We start from the raw sequence: 18,549 nt of genomic DNA, 5'->3' as shown, positions 1-18,549 counted from the left end.
TATGTTTTAATTTAATAACTAATTGAATATTCGATTAAAAAATATATAAATAATTCATGGAATAAATAGACCGCTTCCTGTTGTCTAAACCAAATTCCTTCAAGGGAGTATGAAGTATCGGAATACCTTTTATATTAGCATGGCGTGTAATATTATCTATACTACGTTGCATTATAACTTTGAATTAAATTTACCAACGGATATTTACTCGCCCTCTACGCTACGGTCGGTCCTTGCCCCCCTAAAGGCACTTTTACGATAAGTTTCAGTTACAATCTTCAGCGCAAATGACATAATATTATTTTTGAGTTAATTAGCGTGTCTCTAGGCGAGAAGAATTCGAGATAACGAAAGGCAAATTAAATGCAATTATCTTAAAATTGAACTAAAGATTAATCACGATTTTGTGTGGAAGCTGAGAATGGAGAGACCTTTAAACGATAATAACTTTAAGACGCCAGTTGAAAACCGTAGGAAATTCGTGGTGCCTCGAAGTTTAGCTAAATTGACATTTATTAAATTTTTTATATTTCTGTTAAAGGGTTGAGCTAACCTAAATAGTATCGTGGAAAATGTGTAAGGCTTTGTTTCCGTAGTAGGGTTGTCACGGGTCAGGGAAAAGTCAGGGAATTTAAAAATGGGCCGAAAAGGTCAGGGAATTTTAAAACTTTTCAGCAAAGTCAGGGAATTTGATTTTAGTGGGTAAAATATCTGGGGATAAGTCTTTATTGAAAGAGTAATGAAAGTTTCTCCTCCTCATCCTAATCTCCTCTTAAGACACAGAGTGAGCTCTAGAGCAATCTAGAGAAACTTTTCCTTTAAAATTAACTGTTCATTATGAAAGTTTGGTGGTGTGGTTTGCGATAGAGAACGGGTTAATATCCACCCTCAAGGCGCGAAACAGCCCGAGAAATTAACTGATTGCAATGTTTTTCACAACGTCGTATAATTTATTCCGAAACTTGTTAGTAAAAGGGGAAATTATATTTAGCTTTTCTTTTTGGCTTTAATTTGTTCAATGACTCGGAGCTATAGAGCGATAACACGCTACTTCGAATCAAACCTCAATCAGTATAATATTGTAAAATAGTACTTTTTACCCTTCTTAATAATTGTGAAAAATATCATTAATGTTATTAAATGTCAGGTAAAACCCAAATTAATTAACCTCGTTGGCAAACAAGCGCGTTTCCTAGCGCGTCTGTTTTGTAGTTAAATTGCCCCGAAGAAGTATCTTTTCATGGCGTCATCTTTCCTTAATAATTCCCTTGAAAGATCAAACTGCGATGGTACGCGGACATCACTTCCAGTAGGAAGACAATAGTTACAAGAACTTTAGGTTCCTCCCCCCATCCACCTTAATCGGATTTAGATAACTACTTCCCCCCCTCTCTCTCTCTTCCACCCGTTAAATTACAAGCGGAAATAAAAATAAAATTCCGAATCGGCCCAAATATTTGACCTTGGGAACGTCTTGAATTTCTCCGACTCTTGTTGTAAGATTTGATGTAACAACGCTCGCCGCCAAGATCCTCCACTTGATCTCTCGTTTATTTTTTTTATTTCAAAGCTAACGTAAAAAATGACGGAAAAACTATTCCATTAGTAATTTCTGGATTTTGAAGATGAGCTATACCATCAACTTTCTATACGTCTTTAAAGTGGCGCTGAAATGTAATTGTTGTCAGGAAAAAAAATTAAGGTTTTTAAATTTTACTTTGTAGTTTTTCAAGTCCCAATTAGGAGAGTACATAATTATTAATTGAACAGTACTAAATACCAGCAAGAATCTATACAGGGTGTCTCTGATACGTCTGCCTTTAATCGCAGGGTGGGACATGGGGGGGTTTTACTAAAATTACAAAAATATAGTTACCCATTGATTGGCCCCGAAAACAAGGAAATACCCATTTCTTATTTCAATAAATTTGGAAAAATTATAAAAGTACTTTAATAACAACACATAATCCCTTTAGATACTCTAATATCTTTTGACGAATTTCTCCGTTATCGGAAACTTAAGGACCTGTTAAATTGCAACTTCCTTTAACCCACGAAGCAACAAACCATTTTACGGAAATGAAAAAAGACCTTTTCTAATCCGTAACGGTTACTTGAAGATAATGTTTTCAGCTTTGATCAAGAATTCCAAAAACCCAAGAGCAGTTTACAAAGCGATATTAAACCCGATAGATAGAATAAATGCTAGTGGATCCTGTTTTTTATTTTTTTTTTCCAGTTTGCGAGATCGTCTCTGTAAATTCATTGATAAGTGTAGGTGGGGTCAAAGGGCAGACATCGGAGAGCGTTCGCGCGTGTTATTGAGATGAGTAATTCCAATCTCCATCTTTCTCTCTAGGGCGCTCCGGTCATTGACAGACGTTTCCTGATTTTAAACTGAATTTATTTTCCTCTCTCTATCTCTCTCTAGTCGTATTATAATTTATAAAACTAAACCGTTATTTAATCTTATTTAAGATTGATAGTAGGGACTCCTCTTTTAAAGAGCTTCATCTTCTTCGTCCAAGGCCTACAGTGTTTACGTCTGGTACAGCGCCGCGTCATTTATTTATCATTTTTGAAGGGGTTATTTTTTCGCTTGCCATATAGTCAATCATAATTTAAATACGCTGTTTTTATGTTCAGGGATTGTTTAATGGTTTTCGGTACATCACGCTTCTTCATTTTGTTTTTATGTTTTCTCATCAAGGGCTAGGTTAGGTTATCGAGGTTTCAAATGACTGCGCATTTTTTCCGGTCAAATTGGGACCGAATCAAATAATTTCTTGTACAACAGTTTTAAGTATAGGTGCAATTACAAAATAACACGGTGGTTCAAACGAGCGCCTTTTTAGACGCGCTTTTAACTCGGACTCTGTTAGACCACCACTTCACCGGTAATCTTATCCGTCTGCAGTCTTTGATCGAGTTACCACCCAGAAAATCATAACGTTAAATATAACGCAATATTTATGCCGCGACTTATCTCTCAATACATTCCCAAAACAAGATGCACTTTGTTTCCAATGTATTTTGGTACTGGGATGAGAATAGAAGCCATGAAAATAAGGGAACCAACTATTGCTTAATCGCGTTTCACGAATAAATATCAAAATCCACGATTTTAACCGAAATGTCATGACTTTTTTTATATAATTTTCTAAATTCTCGGATCCCGCATGGGATGAGGATGGCAATGAGGAAACCGGCGTTTTTAACTTAAAAAGGGATATTTTTTATCCGGTAAAATAACTTTTGACATATCCATATTCTTCCGGCGGTTCATGGTGCTTTCGGTATGGGGTAGAGCTTGGCCCTATCTTATAGGTCGTGTTAAACCTCTCCAGAAATGTATAGTGCGGGTATTTTATACGTGAAGGGAAACCTTTATGTTTTAATCTCGGTGAAATCTGCGGAGTAACTTTAATACGCTCTTGTTAAACATAGGTTTTTGCGTAATTATTTTAGCGAACTTACCCCTTTTTAAGCCTAAATCTGATTATTTTCGCGATACGCCTTGTTTTCAACTAAGGGTTAGTTTTTAGCTTAAATTTATAAGATGTCTTGGGAAATAATGAAAAACTCGTAATTACCTATCAGTTCGAAAGAGCTTTTGCCAGCATCAAAACTATTTAGTTAATGAACTCGAGTAGCTTTTTCACGCATTGTTCACCAAGAGTCATTTCCCTCCCATTTTCATCTTAAGAGCCATCAGAAGTAAATGAACCGAAGTTACTGGAGTCCCATTGCTTCTTCGTTAAACACAAGTTACTTATAATCCCCCTTATTTAACCCCCATTCCTGCACCCCATTCTCAAGCGCCGTTATTCTAAAAACGCCACCAAACGGTCGCTGTGTGGAAACGGAAGTCGGTTGTCGGAAATTTGTATATTTTAAAATGGCGGATTCCTTCGGAGAAGATTTATTCTTTATCGATGAAGAATTGAAAGAAGATATGTTTTGTCGTTCAAAAATGTTAGCACCCAGTGCAATTTTTACTTAGAAGCGAAAGTTCAACAAAAAATAAATCGGTAATGTGTCATATAGAAACAAATAGAGTCGAATCTCGCCAAAAAATCAAAGTTCAAGATAAGCCTTTGCATAGTGTAAACACAGCCACCGTTGCCACGCAATGTTTCTTAAGAGATTTATCTTTGACTAAAAAAATGGTGAAATCTAATTCTAATAATGACGATTCCGAGGGAAATTCATCTAAGCACTATGCCGGATTACCTTTAAAACCAATAGGGAAAGACATTTGCACAGTATACAGTTCCGAAACGGCAAGTAATCAACAGGTACTAAGCCTAAGCCTTGGACGTCAAGATCAATTTGATCAAGCAGACGACTTTTTCAAAACAACTGAAATACCGGAACAAAGACTATATAGTCGGGCTTAAATGGCACAGTCACTTATAGTCTTTGGTCCCAGAATCCTCTGCAATAATTCTGCGAAGGACGAGGGGGGGATGAAAGGTTCTGCTTTTTTAAAGCCCCGCGTTATGTCAAATGTGTTGGACAGTTTTTAGAGTCTTAAGTAACTTCGGTTCATTTACTTCTGGAGCCATGTAATTACTATTTTTATTTAAGAGCACCTTTTTGTAGTTTATCAATTTAATCTCAACTCCCCAAAAAATATTGAATGATTAGTTCGCAATTATTATTTCTACGCAATAACTAAGACATATCTCGAAGGGATACTGAAATAGTTTTCACTGACTGAAATTTCATATATTCTGGTTCGTAACTTTGGAGGCGGCGGGGAAAATGGTGTAATAATAGAAGGACCAATGTAGTTATTACAAAGAAAGCGTTAATTTCCGGCTATGACGTCACAACAGAGCCAGTACTAACTACTAAGGGGGCAAACCAATCTAAGAACAGGAAATTATCCAAATGTGAACCAAAAACCCCCGTAGCATCTTTGCTAGAGATTATAAACTTTTCCAATCATTGCCACTAATTAAGAACTTTCTCGCGAGTTTAAGTATCTCTTTGCAAAGTATAAAAAGTCGATCTGATCGGTCGAGTCATCATCAATCGATTCGGGTTTTTTTTTCTTCTATCTCATTATGTTATCGAATAGAAAACTCTAGTCTTTGAGTTTAAATCATCGGAATTCTTTGACACCGGGGGAGGGGGGGGAACCGAGGCTTAACGAGTTGTTGTATAATAATGCAACAATCGTGACAATGGATGGGGGATGTTTCCTAAAGATAAGGAGCTTCGAGAGTCTCGAAAAAGTTGCAATGAAATATATTTAAAATAAAAAAATTCGCATCAGGCGAAATCACTTCTCAATGTAAAGAAAAAAGCCAAGGCCCATTTATAAAGAATAAAGGTTTTAAATCGACTTTTTCTATGGCTATAGTTTCTATTTTCATTTCAATTGTGTGCCCCCACTCATTCCATCCACTGACCTATAGCGCTGTTGGTAATGAAGGTCTAAGTCAAACCCCCCCCCCCTAATTCGGTTCTCCGCCATATTGAGGGCTACACACTCGGATGCTAATTTTTGTAGCCTGTACTTGTAGGCGATGGTCTGAGGCTTATGGCGCTAGAAAGATTGAAAAGTTTTTAAGTAAAAGGGTCACTCTCGAGAAGGTTGACGCGTTATTTATGTAGATATTCTAAGCCATCCGAAGAGCCATTAATCCGCCCCCGCTGCAGCATCCTATTAAAATCGTCGCTGAACCCAGAAATCATCTTTAACTTCAAAGTTAACCCGATGCTGATGTGAAAATGTTTCGGTCCTTTTATAGTACTCCCCGGATTTCAGCTATAGTGAATTACATTTAAAACTTTAATTCAATTCAAAGACTAATTTTATTCGTATTCTTTTAAAACCGATTCAGTTTACGAATCCGAATCCGGCTTTTTAATATTTCTATAATTATAATTAAAGATGCCGTTTAACTAAACTTCCTAATATTTGTAAATTCAATTTTGTTTCGAATAATTAATTGAATTAATTTTTTTAAATTTAAACAAAAGTTAATTTAAAATTATAAAAGCAGGTCGGTTGTTATTATTGTCTGGGTTTTAGTCTTTGTTTATTGATAAAATATAATATTATTTCTAAATTCAATTTATATTCAAATGATTCAAATTTTTTTTTTAAGAAATAATAAATAAATATATTGAATCAATATAACGGTAAATATTTGAGGCGTTACTTCCGGAATAGTCTAGCGGGGTATTATAAAGTTTTAATTTAGTAAATTGTTCTTAATGATCTATTTATTTACTATTTCTTTGAGGAATTAATCCCGAACTAATAGAGTGTAAAATATTCCTCTTTGGCGTAATTGTCCGCCAAAAATGAATGTTTTTATCAGTTTTAAAAGATCACGGAATACTCGCTTAACGCCCTATATAACACCTTCCAAAGCCCGCCGCTAAATTAAAGCCATGAATTTTTCTCACTTTTCAAAATATTAAAACATTTATGCGCTTTATTCTCATATTTATTTTTATTTTAATATTTTTTTTTTTTCAAATGCGAACGAGCGCGCGCGTGTTATGGATATTTTAAAGGGATAGTGAACGATTAATTCCTTATCATTTCCATTACTTTTACGAAAAACTAGCAGCATTGCCCGGCTGCCATTTTTAAAGATGGTGGCGTATTTAACACTTAATACTGTAAAGCCATTTAGCGAACCTGTATATTACTATATTACTGAATAGGTTGAAAGGTATACCATCAACGTAAGAAATGTTTTGTTTATAATTCTGGATAGGCACCACCCATTCTCCAAGATGGCTGTTTATGGGGAAAATCTTTCTTAACGGGTATGTAAAAATTATAAGCAACAAGCGCTCTCCGTTTCATCGCCCCTTTAAATTAATCTCCGACCTTGTAGAGATGGGAAGAGCGCGTTCTTTGTTGTAAATGAAAACTATCGAGTTTAATTCCCGGCACGAAAATCTTGCCTATCATTATTATTAGAAATAATATTTCGTAACACGATGCCTCGAAGATTTTTGTCTCGATAAAACGATCCTAGATCCTAGCTCTTGTATAACTCCTTTTTGATAAGCACAAATTATTATTTTTCATTTTTTCAACTTCTCAAATGGTATAAAATTATCCTAAAAGCTTAGCTAGGGAGAAAGCTCAGCTTTAGCCGATCTAATTTCGTTCCGATACCATTGAATGAATGGCCTGGCCTGTCTTTCAAAAATGTTCCCCCAACCAATCTTTTCAATCTCTGGCTGGTTCCGCGTTATTGAAACATTATCCGTATCCCCCGCTTTAAGAATAACATTTCCTGAATGATTTTGGTTTGGTAGGGTTGGGTTAATTGGATTATTTTTAAAACGGTTTCCGTTAAAATTATTTAATAAAACAATTAACTTACCTTTAAAAATCCTATAGTTAAAATGATTAAATGGGAAAAGTGTCTCCATGAACACGTTGACATTTTTTTAAGCATCTTCATCTTCTTTCTTTATTTACTCTCAGCGTCTTCGCAAAGTCGAAGAACCTAGAAATTAATTAAAATTAATTAATTAATTAAATATTATATAATGGGTTTAGAGTGTCAGGAATTAAAGTATACTTTGTTATTTTAAAAAAGCCTAATTTTAAAATTTTCAAAATACAACGTTTTCTTTTATCAAATCCGTTCACTTTTAAATTTCCTTTAAGCCTTTTCTGCGAGATAAATTTTTTATATAATATCACTCCACCTATAGCTTTGTCTTTAGTGTATTTTCCAACTGGTAACGAGTATATTGTTAGCGTCGCTTGAAAACGTATCTTACGTAACCCCTTCGGGTCAAGGTAAAAAAATACTTTCCCTTATACGAAGATTCACCAATTAAAAATCTAACTTAGGATTTAAAGGCCACGTACAGGGAAAAAATTGGGGTTAAGCCGATAGGGATGTTAATTGAAGTTATGGCCTTCCCCTTAAGTCGCTTGGCTGGGAAATTTATTATGTAAGGATCTTGAATCACGGAGTATTTTTGATTTTTGCAAAAAAATTGAACTTTGATATTATTCTTTATATTTATTTATTTATTAGTGTTCGTGTTTGAATAACTAATGAGGTATTTTAAACAATAGAAAATACAACCCTAGTAATTGACGATAATAGATTATTACGGCTATTATTTAAATAATACGAATTTTATCGTTAAATTAGAGTTCAATTCGTGATATGGGATTGCCGAAATAATAACCCCTTTAGGCCTGGATTGTTACAGGGATTACGTTGTAAGTAGATTGAAATTAGCGGTTAGAGATACTATATTTTGGGTAATATTTAATAGAAGTTCGTTACCTAATGTAAAACCTTATTTTATCAGCTCAATTTTATATTTATTAATAATATTTTTAGGTAATTATAGTTAAATATGGTCTTTGAGATGCTTGGAAAGTATTGTAATATTTATAATTAAATTACGTGGTCTTTTTTTTCTTGTTCAGGGTATTTTAAATAGGCTAAAAAGTTACTTATCTTGGGGCTATGTACTTTTCCTTAAAATGGGCTTCAACTTTCTAAATTACCTCAAATATTTAAATTTCAAATGACGTAATTAATTAGGTCTAAATTATAATTATTAAAATTGAATCTATCATATCATAATATATTTTTGGGTAAAATAATTGGACCTCCCGTATATAACAAATAACCTTCGGGGCTGAAACTCGTATTTTCCCACGAAATTAATTTAACTCGCAACGCTTAATTACGTTAAGTTGGAGAAAGTGAATGTTAATGAAGTTTGACCTCTATTTCGGGTCACCACCATATTGGAAGGTATAAAAATTGCCAATGATGTAAAAGATAAACTTTTAAGAAAGAATTACGTAATACTTTTCGTTACACACGTGCTTCTAGGCCTAGCTTTTCCAAAACCCGAAAATTATAGGTCCTGAGAGTTTCGTGAGTGATTAGGCTTACATACGTCTTAGTAAGTCAGGGAAATTTCTTTGGGAACTTGAATTATTTCCCGGGGCCTATATATTATTTCAAATCACGATAAGGTATGGATTTCAATTTCTTAGCAGTCTGTCACACTTGTGATTTTTTTTTTTTTTTTTTTTTTTGAACGATGGGGGCCTTTTTTGAGTGGAAACCGTCTTACGGTTATCACGCGTCAATTTTAACGGTTTTTGAAGTTTCTTGGCGAAGCTCTTTAAAGTTTTGTTTTATATTTTAACGGGAGGATTTCAAAAATCTTTCTTTGAACTCCGATTGTACTTTTACTTCTTTACCTAGACGGCACAAGTTTTTAGTCGAGTGTTAAGTCCTATATAGTTTCTTAACCTTTATATCTATATGTGTATATATATAACACACGTGGTGTGGTAATAGGCCCGGCAATATCTTTGCTTTTAATCATCTCTTTTAAATTTAAACACTCGTGAATCGTGATTTAATGAAAGTTAGCCCTTAATTACCATAATCAAAACATAATAATAATAACAACAACAATAAAGTGTCATCGTAAATAAAATTATCTGAGCTTAAATAATTGAGATATCAGTTTATATATTAAAAAAAATAAACACTTTTATCCATAAATAAAAATCATATATAGGGTTTTAAAATTTAGAAGCGGCGGTATATTAACTTTCAAAGAAATTCAGTTCTAAAAATATATTTTAAGAATAATAATCTCTTACCTTTAACACTTCACGAAAAATAATTTAAATTTTTTTAATTTAATTTAACATAGAAATATTTCAAAATCACGCGCACTATGGTTCCATGATCACTTTTTTTTTTATTAAAAATTGAAAGATGAAAAATAATTCCCGCTGCTATATTTTAATTATTTTATTTTTCTCTAGGCTTTAAATTGATATTTTTTTATAAAAAAAATTATATTAAAATTATTTATTAGATTAAAATAAGTTTTCACCGCCGCGCACGGTAACTTAACGATAAACTTTAGGTAATTAGGGAAGAGATGTTTCCCGGAGCCGGTCTTTATCGACTCTAACTGGCGAAAGCCAAAGTCGGAATATTGAGGAAATATGTTCAGTCAAAATCTTTTTGAAGTTTGGGAACAACTTATTTTTTTATTTCGCGCTCAAGAGATGAAGAAGATTTCTCTCGTTAGGAAAATTTCACGGCTGACTGGCGTAATGTAACGATAATGTCTATAGCGGATCGCCAATCTAAAATCCTTCGACGCATTTTTTCAGGATGAGTCTTTACCGCGGGTTAAAGGCGGGTGCTGCTATCGGGTTTACTAAATACGAATGAATTGTTATACTTCGGAACGCGTTCAACTTGAAATAATTTCAAAAAATCTACTATTGGTTTTCGAAGGTTGACGGCATTTTATATCTAAAATCACTTTTTCGTTCTTTACACTTGACCAGTTTGAACTTTTATATATAGTAATGTCACTGATTCTTATATGGGAAAAGATTCTAACCGTTTTAGACTTAATTACCCAATAATATTAATTATAAATAATTATTTTTTTAAAGAAATTTGAAGATTTAATGAAAAGTTGAGGAATTTACTGTATCCAAAAATGCATGCACTCGACTCTGACCTTTGGAAATTTCCTTAAATAAACTCGAACAAATTTAATGGACAATACGGTTTTGACCCCTAAAGCGCGGGATAAGTGGTCCTAAGTGCTCTTAATTGATACTCTGACCATTTGGACTGGCCAGGTTATAGAATTAGGTCCGTGGAATTCCACGCGCATTCAAACCAACCAATTTTTAGAGGGATTGCGTTTTAAAAGCCTCTGAGACTTTTTCGAACCGATAATGTTAGCTTAAAAAACAATGTTTACATCTTCCATTATTTACCCAAGCAAATGTCAAGTTCAACCTTTTTGCTTTTAAGTTTTTAAGCGTGGCCACGCTAAGTCGGGTCCTACTTTGAAAAAACTCCAAAGCTACGGTACATAAGAGACATATCCCTGGTTAGAAAGAAAGGCTTCGAGTTATAACGCCTAATGTCTAGCCCGTTGTTCTTCCAGGTTAAAAAGTAATGAGAATTTAACTCTAAAAGATCCCACGGGTCTTCGGCTTCCATCCCAATCTCAGTTTTCAATAAGTACATAGTAAATGAAGGTAGGTAGGCAACTTTTTCAAGACAATGTCATACTCTATTTATAAGTCCATTTCTTTTATGTTTTCCGACTCATTTTTTTCTAATGGACTGATAATTGTCTACTACGTTTTTTTTACCGTAAATTACCCAACGAAGTCCGTAATAACTTGAAATTAGTTGAATATGCAGGGTGTTCAAAAAAGATGGTAATTATTTCGGTGGGATGGTTCTATGGGCAACCGATTTTTGAGTCGAAAATGTAACTTGCACGACATTCTTTTACATATAATCTAATAATCACGTCTACAAATTATCATTCAAATCAGAACTATTTATATCGAGTTAGAAACTTCTATTACCATAAAACTTAAAACTGTATTTTAAATGGCATTGAAAAATAAGAATCAAGAAAAAAAACGAAAATGCCCGTGCAGCGTTTTAAGTAACGTAACAGTTCATTCTCTATAATTAAATGTGGAGGAATGATGGCCATCAATTCTTTTCCGTTTTACCGGAAGCATTAGCGCTGCAGCGACTCAAATTTAGAGTCGGATCGGGTCGGGGTTAATGTTTAACGTTTTATGTTTTTCATTTTAAGAAATTTACATATAAAGGAAATAGAATAAAATTTACACTTTGGCTTGTTTTGTTTCTCTTTTCTTTGGATTCTCAAGGTGAGGGACTAGCGAAGCGCAAAGAAGAGTTACGCGGTATTTGAACGTAATTTGTTTTGCCGCGGTATAGCCTTGGTCTAAGCTATAAACTGATCTTGAAAATATTTATTAAAGATGACTTTTATCTTTTAGACGAAATTTGATCAAATTTTATCTGTCGGGGTTGGGTTTAGTAGAGCGCTCGGTGAATTAAAGTTTTCCCTTAAACTTAAAAAGGGTTCGAGTTGAGATTAAGATAACGGGATTTCCGTTATGTTTAACTAAATTGGTAGTTAATAATATAAAAAATATAATTTTCGTTAATATTTAGGCTACAAAGATTATTAACTGTAACATCCGGTGTTCGTGTTCGTCGTTTTGAAATTGGGTCTTAATTAGTTTCAATTTAATGATGTGAATTTTTGTAGTTAGGAACCGTATTTAATAATTTTAATAATAATTAAACCGGGTTTCTACTTCTTGGCTAATTTCAACGCGAATTATTAAAATAATAGTAAATTTCTTATAATATTTAAACGTTAATTAGAAAAGGGTATCAAAAATATAATTTGCAAAATTTACCTTAATTTACAAAGAGTTAATTGTTAAACGAAACGGCTTTAATTTGTTTTTGTATTTTTAGAGTTTTAAATTTCGTTGTTTTCCCCCCGTTGTCCTTAAGTTACATTCATTCACTTCCAAATGACATTTATTTTTTGGTATACTTGAAACCCCGACATTATGTCATTCCAAAAACAATTGTTACTTCGCGTGATGGTGACGTATCTTACCCTTGAAGGAAGCTAGTTAAATAAATCTAGTATATTTAAAAAAATTGCCCATCATACTTATAAAAATATAAATACAGCGTGGAAAAGATGAAAAGCCTCGGACAAGTCCTAAACCTAACCGAACCTAGCCTAAAGTAGACCCAATGTCGGATGAACCGATCTCATCCACTCTGTTTATAAAATTATAGCAACCCTTTTTTACGGCATCGGCGTTGTATATTCAGAACCACGAGCCTATTAGTTCAATTTGTCCTTAAAACTAATTTATCGCGTGAGTTACTTAAATAATGGCTGTAATTTCGCAAGGTATTCTTAACTCAATCTCTTTTGAACAAAGTCTGCGTTGGTCGAGCGCCCAAAATAAATCTCTCTCCTCCTAAAACCTTCGTTATCATCGCAATTTCATCTTTAACATTTTTTACGCAAAGTCAAAGTTTCATTATCTGTTCAAGAAACGACGCAGAGTTTTCTGACTTCCGGGCCTAGCTAAGCAGTTTTTTTTTCTTCCAACGACTTGTTTTTCCTTATGACTTAAAACTGGTCGTCGTGCAGCGACAAACTTCAAAAATATGTTTTGTTTATAGACTTTGGTGGACAGTTAGGTATAGACGTTGACGTACAAGTTTTAAGTTTTGACAATGAAGGGTTGGTGAATACGAGCGGGTTTTGTTTGGTGGTGACTTTCGGTTTCGTTACTAATTAACTTTGACGAGAAACGCCCATAGCTAATTATAGAAAAATGCTCGTTCGTATTTCATTGATTGTATTGTGGTTTCGTAAAGAACGCAACCACGACTTGAGAACGCGTTCCTTCCAAGAGAGAATTGGGCTGATATTTATTCAAACGTTCTTAGGTCGTATATAGGTTCTTGGTCTTTGTAAAGACGTTCTGGGGTACGATAAACCTGTCTTCAAACATGACTCGAAATTGTGTCGCAATTTCGCAGTCAAAAATGTAAACTCTCGCGTTTTAAGCCGCCATTTTCCAAAATGGCTTCCGATTTAAACGAAGGTTAATAAAAATCTTCTATAGAAGGTAACAAACCAGCGTACAAAATTTCAATCCACTGCAACGTCACTTTACATAAGAAGGTTTTTTTAAAACAAAGTTTCCATAAATTTAACTTTAAAATTTAGTCCTCTCCCCTTTGGGTACTCATAAGAATAGTTAGTTGTCTATTTACTTTCGACCTCGCGTCTACTCAACGGAAAAACTGTTTGTTTTAAAAGACAATTGAGTTTTTTCCCCCCTAACTCCCCCTCGTTATACACCTGCGTTATATAACATAACACGTAACCTTTTCCCGTGTGCCGGACAGGTATTTTTGGAATTAAAAGAAAAAAAATAATTTTAAGTCGTCATGCATGGACTTTTACGTACAAAAGCCAGCCAGATAGCCCCACTTGTATTAAAAGGCCCAGCGGGGACACGAAAATTAATAGCAATTGGACAGTGTACTTTTTATAGTCTCTTGTTATAAGAGTCTTAAATTGGATTATAAAATAACAATAACAATAATATCTATTTTAAAATTGAAATAATACAAGGTTATCGCGATCAACTTTGACTAATAAATGACCTTTGACCCGGGCTTACGGTAGCTGGGCACGAATTAGGCCCCGAAGCCAAATGTTAAATTAAAAATTGTTAGGCCTAAACCTTTCTCTCTCTCACGAGGAATTTGTTGCGTGAATCCCAATTATGGTGAGAGAATCCCTCCCCAAGTGTTTGCGAGTTTATAGCCTAAATTGTTTTATAACAAAACGTAATTATTCCAGAATCACGATTTAGAATTCTATGTTGCGTTTTCTCCATTGTGTTTAATATCTTCTGGAATTTTACGGCCTAACGTTAAAATTGCGATTTCAATCATTACCAAGTCCCAAAATGCTGTAATTTACTCGTACGAATTAGATTGGGTTTATTTCGAGAATCTACGCGCTTAATCTGCATTAATTACTAATCATATTACGCTTAATCTTCATTAAAGTTAATCAATCTGCAAAATGAATTTTAATGCAGAGAAGTTCCGCTTTGATAAAAGAAATTTAGTACAGACATTTATTTAATATTTGGAAAAAAAATCAAGCCATTATAAGAAATTTATTTAAAATAACTTAATTTTTATCGAGGTTAAAACGTAATTAGGGCTCGAATAAATTAAATAATGCATTTATAATAATATCAACGCTTCATCAATCATAAAAAAAAACCGCCGGCCTTTGATTTTGGGAAAAAGCTTGCCGAAAACGCTTTAAAATGTGCCGGGGCTATTTCAATTGAAGGCTTTTGATAAAAACGGGGACAAATTAACTAACGGAACTAAATTTATTCGGCGGAGAATAAAAATTGTTTCAATTTTTACTTTCCGTTAGATTTTTATTATTATTAAAGCGTGAACTGAATAAACATAATAAATGCATCTTAATGAAAGTGAACTTGGGAGACGCTCGTAGTGGAAATACTGTTATAAATTTCAAAATTTATTTATAGAAATATATTCTACGGGCCAATTGATTTCCCATTTCTTCGCCTTAATTTATTCCGTTATCTCGGAAGTAAATAATTGTAAAATTATCAAATATTTTATGAATTATATTTTACTTATATTTAAATTTTAAAAGCGTTTTATGCTTCAGATAGTGAGTAATTTATAACAAAGGTTTTAGCAGCAAAGATTACGCAATTTAATTATAATTAAAGTAAAATTTCATAAGAAGGAAATAATTCTAAAAAATTATATTAATTACGAAGGAAATTTTGATTTTAAAATTGTCGAAATGAACGAAGAAACTGACATTTCCGGCACTTTAAAAGACAAATTACCCTAAACTTAAACTTCATCTTGATTGACTTTGACGCGGACGTGACGTATTAACAGTGTGTGGGGAGATTTATTATAATAAGTCTAAAAACACAAGGTCAGGGCTATCCGCGCGTCTGTGATGGAGGTACAGTACTTCACGCTCTCTTAAACTTCGATAATCCCCCAAATTCCTTTTTTTAAGGATTATCAATATACTCGGCAACCTCTAATCTTAACCCCGAAATATTTAATGCACCGGCGGAACGTCTAGATCTTTTTATCTATTTAAAATATACCCAACCAAGTTCAGACCCTTTTAAGAATCGAGGGCTTCTTCGTTTTTTTATTTCATTTATAATATAGTCTTTTCAACGTATTATCCTCCGTGAGATTGCCAATGATGCGAATCCAACGTGTTATTTCTTAAATATATCTATAGGTGTTTCAACGTTTCATTATAGAAATATTTTTGTATTTATAACTATTAAAATGGTGGTTTAGATTATTAACTAGGCTATGCCGCGTTTTATACTTTGATCTGGAATTATTTAAACGTGAAAAATTGCCAACTAAATTAGGTCTTAGTTGCTTACTTGCTTTATTGATTGATGATTTTAAAATTAGTTTTCAAAATTACCCAATCACATATTTTTCAAAAGTCTTAATTTCGTTACATTTAAATATCACGTGAATCGAAAGAATAAATTCAATAAGTCACGTGGTATTTTCTCGCGCCATATTTTGTCTAGAGCGCGAGCTAGACGTTTCGGTACTAGTCGAGTAGCAGACGATAAAATCATCAATAACTAAATTATGAATTTTCAACGAGTGCCCCCAAAAACCCCTCATTAAATTGTAAACTTCAAAAATGAACGTGCATGCCGTAATCAAATCAACGATTCAAGGAATGAATTGGGTAGCGTTAATAGGCTACAATCGCGAATAGGGAAATGATTAATATAATGAAGGTTATATTTTTTTCTTCTTATTATTATTCATTCGAGATCACGAAGCCACGAACTTTATCAGTGTAGACTTGTAGGGTAACGTCTAGGAGCCGGGTACTTATAAATACAGTACCACAACTAAGAGGTTATTAAATTTTAATACCCAATGGTTCCAATAACCCAATGTCTTCAACTTTATCATTCGGAAGAAGAAACGATCCAAGTACTAAATCTTCGACTATGGATGGATAAAGTCCGGTTTTAGGTTTCTGTATGTTTAGCGAAAAGCTAGCTAGTCTCGGATTCGTTTTGACCTTCCAAGGGGGGATTACTGGGAGCTCATCTTTATCGACTTTAACTGTGGAAGAATGCGGTAGAATTTCACCCAAAATTTATACTTTTTTTATGTTTTTTTTAGTAGAGATATAGAAATAAATTTTTGGTAACTTCCTGACTGACTTAGTTTAGGGTGCAGTGGGCTAAGGTAACTCGATTTGGTGGACTTTGCAAATTTATGGTTCTGTCGAGATACCGTTGATTTTAAAATATTTCTACATCTTTTTTCTTTAATTACGTGGGCGCGTGCTTGTTTTAATTATCTTCCTCGTGACCGTCCGACCGTAGTCACTAATCACGTGACTTAACCCTTTCTTTGGTAAAAGCACGTGGAATTTCAGAATTCAAAAACCAATTAGAATTAGCTTAACAATTTTTTATTTAAATTATTTTGAATTGCCAGTAACGTCGTGGAAACTTTGACATGGGTCGAGAATACGTTGAATTTAAGTTTAATTTCTAATTATCGAGGGTAATTAATAGCGTATTTTAATTAAATATCTTCTTATTCCATCGCTATTGATTAAGGAAGGCATTTTTGATTTATTGGAAGTTTGCGTGTCCTTGAGATTATTAAAAATATTCAATTATTATCTTTACTAATAATAATTAAATTAACGGCGAACGTTGACGAGAAGCGTTATTCACGACAACCGTAAAATTAATTTAAGAAAAAAATGTATATACGAAGAATGGTGTATATTCATTAGCTCGATAAGTTGAAAGCGTGTATGTATATTGTTCAAGACTTACCGTAAATACGTCTTTGTTCTGGTTTGTGAATTTCTGATGGGCAGTTTTAAAGAAAGAAATATTAAATTAACTGTCAGCTTTTTTTTTTACGAGATTCACGGCAATGTTGATAACGTTAAAAATGATAGTCAATTGTTATATATTTTTTCTCAGGAGCGTGCAGGTGGGACAGGTGTAGGCTGGGGCCATTCTTATTTGCCGCTTCGGTTATTTTTCGCGCACTTTTTAAAACCAATAATTGATTTTACAAAAATGTATATAAAATTCTTCTTGACCTTCCTGAATGTTTTTTGACATTTGTCGACGTCGTCTCGTGTGATCGGAGCCATTAGCCAAGAAAGATTGGTGATAAAAAATTGTTTAGGGATATGATGATGTCGCTATCCATCGAGGAGTTATTGGCCTCGAAGTTCTTCAACTTTCACTAATCTTTCGCTATTTGTCATAAAAAAGGCAGGCGTTGAGCGGCGCGTTTAAGAAAATTGATTTTTAAATTATCTTTGCTTTTTCTTATAAATCGCGATTTGAGGCAGAAAGAAAGAAGGATCGAATGGAAAAATGTTTAGAGATTATTGGATTTTAAAGGGAGAGTGAAATTAAAAGAGGTCGGATTTATTTAATGGTAGACAGATCATTTTTGTCTTATACTCCCCGTCGAGGAACGAAAGTGGTGCCTTTCCGTGGTTCCCAGCCAGACTTGACGCCTTTAATTGGCTTTAAAATAGGCTTATAACAACCTTACACCTTCAAATAACTCCCAAATATTCCTAACGCTAACAACAACCGATCATTTCAACTCTCCTTTAAATTTATTTTAGAGAAGGCAGTCTTGAATGTTGGAGGAAAGGTTATCTATTGATGGTGGTGGTGTTATTGAGGTCTGTTAGCATTGGAAGGGCGGGGGGGGGGTTGTTTCGGGTCGCCGGTTTCGGCCGTTGGGGGCGCGAATGACTCGGAACTTATTCGACGAAGAAGAGCGTCACGAATCGAATAATTCATTTTTAGCCAAAAAATTCTTGTACTTACAAAAAAAATAGAAATCTATATAGCTCTTTTTAAAAGGTATTAGTTTAAAACTTGGACGCATGAGCGGGTTTGCAAAAAAATGGCTAGAACTATCGTAATTCGATTTAAACGTACAAGATTGATCAAGATATATATTACGCCCTCGCAATGATATTTGAATGTAACTATGGAAAAAAGTCATTTGAATACAACGTATTCGA

General features: G+C 33.8%; 1 protein-coding gene across 2 annotated transcripts in view; it reads right to left on the bottom strand.

The window, feature by feature from the left end:
• LOC149654888 (uncharacterized) overlaps positions 1–18,549 on the bottom strand; it is a 36,727-nt gene that overhangs the window by 10,831 nt on the left and 7,347 nt on the right. For both annotated transcript variants that reach the window (XM_089846587.1, XM_089846588.1), the window contains one exon: positions 7,365–7,490. In XM_089846587.1, coding sequence (XP_089702713.1) covers positions 7,365–7,445 — 81 coding nt within the window. In that variant the 5' untranslated portion in view covers positions 7,446–7,490. The remainder of the gene's footprint in view (positions 1–7,364; positions 7,491–18,549) is intronic.

This window comes from Phalangium opilio, unplaced genomic scaffold (assembly GCF_054372755.1).
Source record: "Phalangium opilio isolate 3A_F unplaced genomic scaffold, DU_Popi_V2 ptg000079l_1, whole genome shotgun sequence".
Classification (NCBI taxonomy): Eukaryota; Metazoa; Arthropoda; class Arachnida; order Opiliones; family Phalangiidae; genus Phalangium; species Phalangium opilio.
The sequence above is the reverse complement of the archived record's forward strand: the minus strand, read 5'-3'. Positions and strand labels throughout refer to the sequence as shown.